This window comes from Pseudocercospora fijiensis (genome assembly GCF_000340215.1).
Source record: "Pseudocercospora fijiensis CIRAD86 unplaced genomic scaffold MYCFIscaffold_9, whole genome shotgun sequence".
NCBI classification, from domain to species: domain Eukaryota; kingdom Fungi; phylum Ascomycota; class Dothideomycetes; order Mycosphaerellales; family Mycosphaerellaceae; genus Pseudocercospora; species Pseudocercospora fijiensis.
The window spans coordinates 1,787,335-1,800,452 of record NW_006921540.1 but is presented as its reverse complement, the minus strand read 5'-3'; the positions used below and the strand labels follow the sequence as shown (position 1 = coordinate 1,800,452).

At 45.0% G+C, this 13,118-nt stretch overlaps 1 protein-coding gene across 1 annotated transcript; it reads left to right on the top strand.

The window, feature by feature from the left end:
* Positions 1 to 3,869: 3,869 nt before the first annotated feature.
* Positions 3,870 to 12,913, top strand: MYCFIDRAFT_190768 (glycoside hydrolase family 43 protein; the record flags this gene model as incomplete). Its single annotated transcript, XM_007932682.1, has 3 exons — positions 3,870 to 3,900; positions 10,966 to 11,256; positions 11,310 to 12,913. 3 exons carry the CDS (start codon positions 3,870 to 3,872, stop codon positions 12,911 to 12,913), a joined length of 1,926 nt encoding a protein of 641 aa, XP_007930873.1.
* Positions 12,914 to 13,118: the final 205 nt, after the last annotated feature.

Below are 13,118 nucleotides of genomic sequence, written 5' to 3'. Positions count from 1 at the left end.
GCACCTAGCTCGCTTAAACTAGGACCTGCGCGTGCCTAGCGAGTAAGGAGGGTACTAAAGTGGAGGGCAAGTTGATATCGAGCCTTAGCGAGTGTTTAACTTGTCCGGAATAGTAGCGTCGGACGAACAAGGGTACTAAAGTAGAGGGCAAGTTGATACCGAGCCTTAGCGAGTGTTTAACTTGTCCGGAACGGCAGCGTCGGACGAATAAGGGTACTAAAGTAGAGGGCAAGTTAATACCGAGCCTTAGCGAGTATTTAACTTGTCCGGAATGTAACGTTAGCAAAAGCCTATAGATCTAAATAACGCTTGCAACGAACAGATACAATTATTATCCTTTAGTGCTATATATAAACGCGTAGATGCCGGTAACCGACGGGACCTTGTATATAAAAGTAGGCTTATTCACTTTCAACCTACGGTAGGCTCCGTTCTTACGTTACGTCGCTACTTCCTCTTATAAGCCCCCTGCCGCTTCCGCCTCTTCCTCTTCTGCTTCTATACCTACGTCGCTTCCGCTTCTTTACCTACGTCGCTTCTCCTTCTTTTTACGTCGCTTCTGCTACCCTTTAAATTAGAAGACACTACCTACTTCTAACACGCTACGCGCACATCTGTAGCAATAGCGCTAGGAGACAACAATACCCCTACATCGCACTAGCCTTAGGCGAACCTATCGTCGAGCTAAGTATGCCTTCTAACTAATATACCGCCGCTGCCGCCGCCGCTACCGCTAGAGCCTTCGTAGCAGCCTCTATAGCCTTTTCCGCCCGATCGTAAATAGCCGCCGACTTAGCGTTATAACTACTACTTTCTTAATAAGGACACTATCTAGTATATAGGTGTTAAGAAGAAGAATAGACCGCCTATTAACCGTTGCGCCGTATATCGAGGCTATACTATACAAGTCAATCGATTTAGCAATTAGGACATTACTAAGGTTACGAAGCGTATAGCAAGCACCGCGGGTTTGCCTAACCCGCTACTTTCGCGAGTGCCGCGTACTATCCTTCCTACCCCTAGACCTTCTGCCCTTTCTATAACTATATACTCTAACATTAGCGTCCGACTATACTATCCTTTAAGCTAACTATCTCCCGCTACCTATACTCTATAGCAAGCTTAGATAGTAGCTGCTCGCTAAGCTAGATACGATACTCGGCAGAGTCCTCTAAGTCTACTACCGCTAACTCCTTATACTCCTACTATATTGTCGACCCCTTAGTAGTAGAGTTAAGCCTAGCAATAGGATAGTAAGTTATAGTTTTAGTGCGTTGATTGTAGCTATCCGCGACCCTAGTAAGATTAAGGAGGCGAGATTAAGGATTAATATATATACTGCGATATAATGCAACTCGATAATAACCTAGAAACTAAGAACAAGTAGTGTATCTTTAAGAACTACAATAGCAATCGTTAAAGCTTTATACGACCTAACGCTCCGGAATTAACTGAATGCTGCTATGCTTACTAGCCGCGGTTCAATATATCTTCTAGCATTTAAGGTACTTCTAGCGGTACTACTACCGATCGCACCGGACCTCCCTCTAGTTAGTCCTTTCTATTAACTCTAGGGCAATAAGAAAGCTCTTATTATTAGCTATCTAAAGCCCCTCTATCTACTCTAATAAGTAGCTCCTCTTAACTAGGTGCTTAGTCGTAGTAGGTATCTTAGCAAGCATCTTAGTAGGCATCTTAGTAGGCATCTTAGCCGCTACCTCGACCTGCCCGCTCGCGCCTACTACGTAAGCGTAGGGAGCGGCGTAATCGCTTTCTCGCCTACTAGGACCCTCTATTAGTACCCGTATATTAATAGCAAACTATACCTGCAATCGATGTCTTTAACGAGGGTCTATTAGCTAACTTCTATAATACGATCGATAAAGATGCCCTCGAGAGCTACAATCGATATTACGAGCGCTAGTTTAGTATAAACTTAGCAAAGAACAACGGCATTTGCAGTCGCTATATTAATCGTAATTATCCGAGTAAGATGCAGGCAGGCGACCTATTTCTGTTTAGTAATAGCAATAATATAGATCCTAGACCTATACCCGAGGAGCTTCTTAGTCTTTCTACGGCTAAGGAGCTTCTTATCGCGCGAGTATATATACAGATGTTAGTGTTCTGCGTACGAGGACAGTAGTAGAAGTATCGTAGCTATATCTGCAACTTTCTTAAGAACGTCGTTACGGTCTACTATAAGCTGCCTCGCATTCTATAGGAGCTTGATTTAGTAGTACTACGACCGCGCTAGAAGCTCTAGCTAGAGTTAGAGCCTTTAGGTTAGGGCGCCGAAGCAGAAGATAGTGCTATAGAGGCTTATAATCGATAGCGGAAGCGCCTTCAATTCCGAGAAAACTTCCGCGTACGTCGTAGTCGTGTTTTAAGTGCCCTTCGCTAGCTTAAGGATTATAACTAGTACTATCGCAGCATCCTAATCGATAATAAGGCTCTTAGTTAGCTCCTAGAAGACAACACTATCGAGGACCTGCTTAAATCTGCTAAATATAACGAGTATTATCTAGTCGCTCGAGACTATCTACCTTAAGATCCGCCTATCGATAACCTTTCTAGTCTACCGATACGAGGCATTTATATCGCAAGCGGTCCTCCCTTAGCACCGTAGTTCTCGTGCTCTAGTTATAGCTTTCCTCGTAGTATATAGTAGCGTTCTTACTACGACGCCAACCTTCCCCTATACTAGCGTATCTAGCACGAATGCATATAGTGCGTTTATAGCATTGTCGACTCGAAGTATAAGGCTAAGCTAAAGTAGTATATTGCTAGAAATTATAAGACTACTCGTAATCAGTTCTTATATACTACACTTAGTATTCTCGTCCCTATTAATTAGTACAATCCTAGTCTTTCGAATAAAGCAGAATGCATTCAGCATATCTAGATGCCTATATAGCTAATCTAGCGTACCGTAGCGATCGCACCTCCGCTAACTCCCTTACCTCCCGCCCCTCTATTCCTTCCTAGCTTTGATATCGGTCTAACTTAGGGTACTAGTCAACCTAACCTAGATAAAGACCTTAGTTACGACTACGCCGCGGTTCCGAATCTTTATCTATAGTACCGTACACTTAATTAGTTACGAGATCGGCTTCGTCGTCGCCGTACTAGAGGGACTATTATAGGGCTATTAGATAATCCTATTGTCCCTTAGTAGCCTCCGCAGTTATCGCATATTACTTAGCTAGATTATAACAAGATCCCTATTAACGAACTTAACCGTTCCTATCCCCTAATAGCTATAGCTTTCCCTGCCCTATTGCCTTAGGGGAAGGGTGACCCTAATTAGCTACGCCCTCGTACTGTCTCTTTTTAGTAGGCTATCGAATACTATATACGATACGAGGATAGTCGATTTGCTAGTTACGAGCGTTAGCCTTACTTCGTCTTTAATAAAGGCATAAGACATTACGTTCTAAAGGCCGCAGCGTTCTTTACAAATAAGTACTAGAAGGATAGGATAGAAGTTAGTACGGAGACTATCGAGGCGGCCTTAGCTACTAACCCGAAAGCAGACAAGGAGGCCGGGCGATTGCTAAATTTAATCGTCCGCGTTAGTAGCTAAATCCGTAGTACGCGACTATACTAGAATAGCCGACGCGTTAATCTCGAGACCTACGTTCGCGCGCTTAGTAAGCCTAACCTTTTCTATACGGTTAGCGCTACTGATCTATAGTAGGACTCTCTTGCTAGACTTATACCTAGATACGAGCGGTAGAAGCGACTAGGACCTTACGAGCGTGTAAAAATAGTACGAGAAAGCCTCCGTAAATTCCTATATATCGCTAACGCCTACGTTGTACGCCGGTTCTAGCATCTTCTAGAAAAGGTCCTTAAGCCAAAGTTCAATGTCGTCGATTATTAGTATCGCTTCGAATAGTAGAATCGTAGTAGTTGCTACGTTTACTTCTTCCTATAGTGCGACCTTCTAAAGCCCGGTGTTAATACGCTTAAGGCACGACAAGAGTTTGCTCGGTAATAGGGAATCTATATTACTGCATTGAACCTAGAGCTAGGTAGGGACCTTAGACAGGGTGCTACGATCTAGGCCGATACTAAAGAGCTTAGAAACAACTAGGAGGACCTTGTAGACATTATCAATCGGGTATAGCGGTATGTCTATAATAATTACTATTAGGCTAAGCGTAAGGACGATCCTAATAGTAAGCCCTACTGTCGTTTCCACTTTCTACGGAAGCATCGAGAGGAGGCAGACGTTAATTACGAGCATAATAACCGGTATCTTAGCTTTACTACTACTTGTAACGATTCATTCCTTAACTACTTTAATCGGCTTATGTCTATATCCTAGCGAGCGAATTGCGACATTATACCTTACACTACACTATACGCTGTTATGCAGTATATCCTTAAGTACTGTAGCAAAACCGAGATTAAGAGCCGCTCCTACGACGATATTATAAAGGGCTTACTGCCTTTAATTAACTATAATAAGCCGCTCCTATCTATAGTCGCTAAGTTGCTTAATATCCTAATTACGGAGCGGGATTAGCTAGTATAAGAGGTTGCTCATTTGAACCTCTATATACTACTCTAGAAGGGTAGTCGTACCGTAGTTACCCTCGATTGCCGACCTTAGACTAAGCAAACAGTACTAGTAAATCTACCGCCGGATAAGGAGACTAAACCCGCAGACCCTAACGCCAATCCCGATACGAATCCTAATACCGACTTGGATGCTAGTGCTAGTGCTAATAGTAATAGTAATAGTTAGGATAAAGGTTAGCCGCGCCGTGTACTAGGCAAGACTATAATGCAGAAATACCTTACTCGCCTAGAAGCTGCTAAGGATGTGTCTCTTTTCTAGTACTTAACTCGGTAGAATCTATAGGCTAGCCGAACTCTACGCTAGTTAAGAAACCCTAAGAGAGATGCCCGCCTTATTAACTATTTCCCTCGCTATCCGTTAACCCCTAATAAGCCTAAGTATACCGAGTATTAGCGGATAAAGATTTAGGTATACTACCTATTCCGTGAGTTGCTAGTTTGCTCTAATAACAACCTATACTACTTTCCTAGTAAGCCTAATATCGCATTCTATATATAGGATGCAGCATTATAGCATTGCCGCGAGAGACATTCTTATCCGGACGACTATTTATAGGACATCGATCGTAGGAACGATAATAACTTTGTCGATCCCTAACTATAGGATATTAGTAAGCCTGCTAATTTCGACGCCCTCTACGGTCTATCGCTAAATCCCGGTATTCGAGATAAGGACCCGAACAACCTTAGAGACCGAGATATTAATAGAGCCGCCTATTAAGAGACTCGTATTAGGAAGTACATTAGGGAATACCCTAACATCTACGATACAAAGGAAGACTAGTAGCAGAAGCAGAAGGTCGCCTATAGGGCTATAGACTTAGATGTATAGTCCTAGTCTACGGCCTAATTCGATAAGCTTAATCGCTACTAACGATAAGGGTTCGACGAGGTTGTTAATTATTTCTAAGACGTCCTCGCTAGTAGTAATCCGCCTTAGCTTCTACTAAATGTCGACGGTGTAGGCGGCACTAGCAAATCCTTCCTAATCGAGATGATATACGCACGCCTTTAGAGTTAGGCGAAGATCGGTAACTACTCCGGCAATCCTGTTATACGGCTTGCACCTACTAGTACCGCCGCTACTAATATCGATAGGTTAACACTTTATTTAGCCTTTAAGCTTCCCGTTCGACCGGGCAAAGCTAGTATACAAGACTTAATAGGCGCGCGACTGACTCGTATAGAGAATTCCCTTCGCTATGTCCGCTACATTATTATCGACGAGAAATCTATAGTTAGCTAGCCTCTTCTACAGATGCTTGACTAGCGCCTTCGTTAATGTCTAGACTAACAGCTGCTATATAGCGGGATAAATATAATTATCTTTAGGGACTTTTATTAGTTAACGCCTGTTTTCTAGAAGCTACTCCTTTATACGATGCTAAAGACAGCTAAGGATATCGCTAGTTAAGCTGCGTACTATGCTTTTAATAAGTCCTTAGTGCTTTAAGCTAATATGCGCTAGGAAGGCGACGATCTAGACTAGATTGCCTTTCGAGAAGCGCTCTCTAACCTCCGTATAGGCACGGCGGATATGCTACACTAGTAGACACTTATACGTCGTGCTAACATTACCGATCCCGCCGACCTACGCAAATTCGCAGATGCTACTCGTATCTATTTTACTAACGATAATGTCAACGACCTCAATTATTAGAAGCTACGTAATATTAGCAATGCTGTTCTCCTAGTAAAGGCCTCTTATAATCGACTAGACACCGCTACAGTTAGCTCTAAGAACGTTCACAATCTTGACCCGGTTCTTAAGATATCTATTGGCTGTAAGGTTATGCTTCTTACTAACCTTTAGACAGAGTTTAGTATAGTTAACGGCAGACAGGGCATTCTTTACGATATTATCTAGTCTAAAGATGCTCGGGACAAGGATCTTCGAGAAGTACCCCCTCTCTATCTATTAGTTGCCTTTAAGGGCCTTAAAGACGATGCTCCGGCCCTCTTCGATATTAGCCCTCGAAAAATCGTCCCTATCTTCCGCATTCGGCGAAGCGTAGATAGATAGGATAATAACTAGCGTGAATAGTTTCCTTTAACTGTTTCGTACGCTCTTACGGTACACAAGGCATAGGGTATAACCTTAGAGAAGGCTGTTATTAAACTTAGCCCTAAGGACTTTTCCGCTAGGCTAACTTATATTGCCCTCTCCCGGGTTAAGAGTTTTGCGGGTCTTATGCTTAAAGAGCCCTTCGATCTTTAGCGTATCCGCAACCTCGTAGGAAGTGTATAGCGAATGCGCATCCTTAATAAGCAGCGTAGGCGTTTGTAGTATCTACCGGATCTACTAGCAATACCTCTTCCTTCCTCTCGTACATTTAGTAGTATTTCTAGTGCCTTAGCACTCTTGTCTAATAACTTTAAGACAGTACTTTAATGGCAACTTCTACCTTCGGACTACTAAGACGATAACGACGACCAATTCGAAACTCCTTTAGAATTGCCTCTGCTAGGTTAGGAATCTAACGACGACCCTATAGATATCGAAGACCCGGACTCGGAGGATGAGCCTAATAATAGTAAGCCGTAGGGTATAGAGATTACGAGCGAAGGCTTTCTATTGGCCTCTAGCTAGGTCTACAATTCTATAAAAATAGCGCTACGTCGCCGCGTACCTATTATCGAGGTCGATACGGATATAGATCGACTACTATTTATTAAAGAAGTTTAACACGTAGAGCGTAAAGCTTAGGAGGCACTACGTTAGCAAGTACGCGATAGACTATCTAGTACTCGACCTGCTCGCGCTATAACTATCTCTTCTACGACATTAACGTCTACTTCGGCGAGTTCGCTAATAGACCCTATTAAGCAAGCCGTACCTGCTAAAGCACCTGCTAAAGCACCTGCTAAAGCACCTGCTAAAGCACCTGTTAAAGCACCTATTAAAGCAAACACTAAAGCGCTCTTCTATCTACCTCCTCCGCCGGCCCTAGTCCGCCTTAACGATAGCGACTTAGAGCGCAGATTCCGATAGCAGGTTAAGGTTGAGCTAGTACTCCCTCTAACTTTCTAGTACTATAAACAAGAGCTAATAGACGCCGCACGTCTACTCTAGAAGGCATACTAGAAGCGCTTTGTTAATAACTTCGAAGGCGAGAGAGTATTCTAGGAGGTATTCCGCCGTATATTCCTTACCCTAGCCGAGGCCGCTGCTATACATTCTCGTCTTCTTTAGAACGCTAAGAAGCAAGAGTATCTGCCTAATAGTAGATGTCCTTGCCCTTAAATAGTAGGCCTTATCGACCTAGCCTTCGAATACTAGAACCTCGCTACTAGAAAGGGACGTCGTATATAGGTCGATCTAGGGAAGGCACGCATCTAGATAAAGTCTAATACTAGTATTAGGCTACGCGATCTGACTTTCTTTAACAAAGTAGCCTACCTTCTACGAGATCTTGCTTCTAAGTCTATATTAGATGAGATGCTAAAGTCTTAGTATAATAAGGTGCTAATAAGCGACCTCCTACGCCTATATAAAGAGTCTTTTATTCGAGGCAGGGATCTAATTACTCCCGAGGACGCTTATCCTTTCCTATTTCTCTCGGAAGCCGGCGAGACCAAAGTGGTTAATATGCTTAACATCGCTATTAAGGCTATTTACGAATTCGGATAGCCCTCTGCCGCAAATTCGATTGTTTTCGATTATTAGTAGTAGATAGAAGCTACTGTTGAAGGCATTAATCAGTATTGGCTTACTTCTAATAACCTGCTTAGTGCGCTTAGTTCTTTGAACTTCTTACCGGATGATAAGCTACGCCCTATAGTCTTTATTTACTTATCTAATAAGCACCTAGTAACGGCTCTCTTTGACCCCCGGACGGCTATAGTACAGACCTAGAACTCGTAGCTAGATGTGTATACCGATAGACGTAGGTTAATTAGCCCTGTCGGTATACGCATTGTCCTATGCTTCGCCCGACTGCTATCTCTCTTCCTAGTAGCAATAGCTGCTAGTTGGCTATCCGGTTATTAGTAGATATACTAAGAGATCGATCGGGTTACTCGATAGGCTAATATATATAATTGTAGTGCTCTTGCGGTTAACAACGCTATTGTTCTTATATAAGGTTAACTTCCTAAATAGGTCTTCGGCGATAAGACGTATCTTAGAGCCTACGCTCTTACTATTCAAATGCAGCACTTAGATACGTTATATAACGCTATAGATTAGAGCTTCTAACCGCAAGTGCTTTAGCCGAGCATCCCTATCGTCCCTTCTATTTAGCTAAATGAATTCGGTATAGCCTACTATTAGTAGATTCTCGATAAGATTAAAGAGCGGCGTCTTTAGGCGGAGCGCAGAGCGGATGCGGAGAGACAGATACGGGAGTATCTAGTAAAGGAGGCTATAGAGGCGGCCGGCTATAGGGCGTCGAGTTTAGAAGCTATAGTGCCTTTAGATCAATTCCTTTTCGAGAGAGGTAATAGCGATGCCGATATCGATATAGAAGATAAATAGCAAAGCGTACGTAGATATACGAGATAAAGGCTTTACCTTTATCTAAATTAAGTCGATTGAGCGCATTTCTACGAAAAGCACGCTAGCAAAAGTAATTAACGCGATAACGACCGTAGCTTTTAATTGGCTAACTATAAGGCGAAAGCTTCGCTCGTACTTAGTAGGCACGCGCAGCCGCCTATAAGCACATATTTCGCTACTAATCGCGCCTATAACGACAATACTAGTGCGACCGCTACTCTAAGCTATCCTTCGTTCTCGCCGACCTCGACTCCTTATATACGTTACTTACGTAGGCCTTTAACACCTCGAAACGGTCCGGATCGTACGTTAATCTATACTCTAGCACATTAAATAGCTATTCTCGAATCTCGATTATATTATATAGTATACGATCCGGCCTAAACGGCGGCACTAGTTTAGATAAGACAGGTAGTATAGCGATAAGAACAACAGTAACAATAATATAATAATAAGAAGGTGCTATTTGCGCCTTTGTAGAAAGAGCTAGATCTATATATAAGAAAGAGCTATAGAGATAAGGTTAGAACTAGAAGTATAACCGAGAAGGTTATTACGGTACTAGAAGAGGAAAAGCACCGTCAAATACTAGGCAAACTATACTGAGTTAATAGATAACGCCCTCCGGAAGTAAACCACTGTTTACAACAGTGGTACGCTAAATTTCCTGACATGCAAGACAACCTTGTACGTGAACAGACAGCCCTATCCGCTGTTTGTCGTACAACGTGTATAGGGAGGTGTTATATCCGCTCGTACGAGTGTCTCGGCCGCACAGTGCTGTTTCTGAAGTAGATCTGCCTTCGCGGAGCTGATTATGAGGTGGCTACCAAGTACAAAAGCCAACGGCATCCGGATCCTCAGTGAGCCTTGTCCATCGCAAGAGCTGGACTTCGAGTCTGGATAGCTGCGTATTGAAGCCCAGCTCAAGAGAAGCCGGGGCCGAGTCCACGGTCAATAAAATCGACAATTGCCTACTGAACTGCAGATGGCCCAATCATTCGCCATATTCCGTGAGATCATGACCTGAGTTCCTTTGCAGGGTGAGGGTAAAGACAAGGCCGCCAGCTCTGTCAACAGTCGACACGCCCGAGGCTCTATCATCACCTAGATCGCAGGAGTGATGCAGCCGTAGGTACTAGACCAGATAACGTGACATTGCGTTGTCATCCTCTTGCTGTGGAACTGCACGCTCGGTTGTGGAAACGCAGCGCACACGTCTAGGGTGTGAGCCATGTTTGACACTCTGGTAACGTCGCGTGCCTGATTGCGCAACAAGACAGAACTGAAGGGTGGTGTTCTAAAATCCGATTGCTTGGGCGACAATGATGGTTCGTGCCATATTGCGGTATAACTTGATATTGCTGATCGTCGTCGACGTTGATGTCTGAAGCCCACATGCAAGTTGTTCACTCGGTGAGCGGCCTCGGTCCGATCGATCCCGAGACAGCGAAAGTGCTGCTTCCACCAATCTGAGCATGCAAATGATGTGTATTTAGCCATAAGCAAGCAACTCAGGAACAAGCACTTCCCCAGGAACATGTCCGTCCTCACGAATTGCTCCACAATCCACATGCCCAGCCCAAAGAGCCCCTGTTACTGTTGCCCCTTCAACGGCTATTCTATACGAGAGAGGAGAAGTCGCAGATCTCCAATTGTCCGTGCCGGCACATCTATATTGCCGATGCATCTCGGCATGCGGTCCTGTGCTCTCACACACACATAAGTTGAACGGACCTGGTCGTGCAACACGGGGGCTGCGTGACATTGCACACGACGGTTCGCTATGCGTGCGTATCAGCTTCTGTCGGCAGCTTGCCTGGCAAGTCTCACAGCATGCAGCTCGCTCCGCGGTGTCTCTGAACACTCTGCCACAGGGGCCAGCACCCAATATCAAGGCTACATGTTTGCATATTTTACGGGAAATACACTTGAGGGCGAGAAGATATACTTCGCGGCCAGCAATGGCAACAATGCTTTAGACTGGAGCGAGCTGAACGGTGGTCAGCCTGTCCTTGCATCGACCAAGGGCACAAAAGGCCTGAGAGACCCGTTCATCATCCGTTCACCTGATGGAGGAACCTTCTATCTCCTCGCTACGGATCTATCGATTGGCTCTGGCACATCATGGGGAGAGTCTGTCCGCACGGGTAGTCGATATCTCGAAGGTACTGACTTGCGTTTTGCACAAAAGAATTATGACACTGACAAGACCCTCAAGTATGGGAAAGCCACGATCTTGTAAATTGGTCCGAGCAGCGACATGTACTTGTGTCTCCCGAGACTGCTGGCAATACGTGGGCTCCTGAAGCATACTACGACACCGACCTTTCTAAATATGTGGTGTACTGGGCGAGCTCTTTATATAACGAGTCAGACACCAACCATACAGGGACCACTTATCACCGAATGCTATATGCAACCACACAGGATTTCGTGACTTTCAGCGAACCACAGATCTGGCAGGATGCTGGTACTTCTCGAATTGACGCAACAGTGCTCAAGTCTGGCGACACATACTACCGTTTCACTAAGGACGAAGGCGCTGCGACGGGATGTACTGACATTATCCAAGAGAAGTCCACCGACTTGCTCGCGCAACTGAGCGGCTGGCAAATGGTAGCTTCCTGCATTGGCAAGAATGCAGGCACAAAAGCCATTGAGGGACCTACGGCTTTCCGAGCTAATGCTGGGGATGTGAATGGCGACAAGTTCTATCTTTTCGTCGATGAATATGGCGACCGTGGCTACATCCCTCTCGAGACTGCAGACATAGCCAAGCCTAGCTGGAAAGTTTCAGCTTCTTATAAGCTGCCTACAAGCCCACGTCACGGCACTGTCCTGCCTGTCACCGCCACCGAGCTCCAGCGCTTGACTTCCCATACTCTGAAGAAGCGAGAAGATGCTTTGATTCCGGGTCTCTACGCTGACCCAAACATGGCCATCTTCAACTGTGAGTACTATATCTACCCGACCACGGACGGCTTCGCTGGATGGGGAGGTCAACAATTCTTTGTCTGGAAATCTTCCAACCTTGTGGACTGGCAGAGGTCAAAGGAACCAATCCTCACGCTCAACGGCACCGCTGGCAATGTTCCGTGGGCTACTGGTAATGCATGGGCGCCTACAATCATCGAGAGACACGGCAAATACTACTTTTACTTTTCCGGTCAGAACCCGAAGTACGACCGTAAGACGATAGGTGTTGCGATCGCAGATTCTCCTGACGGTCCATTCACTGCTCAACCTGAAGCCATGATTCTGAATAACGAAGCAGTCACCTCCGGCCAAGCAATCGATTCTGCCACATTTTTCGATCCAAAGACCAGAAAGTATTACCTCTATTGGGGCAATGGAAATGCCGTCATGGCCGAGCTTGCCGATGACATGATCTCGCTCAAAAAAGACACTCTTCAAAACAATACAGGTCTGACGGACTTTCGAGAGGGTAGCTTCGTTGTCTACCGCGAGCCTTATTACCATTTTACGTACTCAATCGATGATACCGGCAGTGCGAACTATAGCGTAGGCTACGCTACTGGTCCATCGGCAACAGGACCTTGGACGTATCGCGGAGTTATCTTGCAGAAGGACCCATCGCAGGGCATCCTCGCTACGGGTCACAATTCCATTGTTCAGGTCCCAGGCACGGATGACTGGTATATCGCTTACCATCGTTTCCACATTCCAGATGGGAATGGCACGCACCGCGAGACAACAATTGACAGGCTGTATTTCGACGCAGATGGATTGATCAAGACTGTGAAGCCAACGCTGAACGGTCCAGGTCCGGAAACCATTCACATTTGCGGTGATTATCACTGACAGAGGCCAATAAATACGAATTCGTAGCCCTTCATTCCTTCTTTTTCATGACCTTCTCACTTTCCCTCGGAAACCTCAACCAACATATCTCCTTGCATCCCGCAACATCATCTGCCAAAAACGGACCATGAATCATCCCAGGTGGTCTACAACAGCATGGTACCTCACCGAACCACTGCTTCGAAGTCTTATCAAACATTCGCCT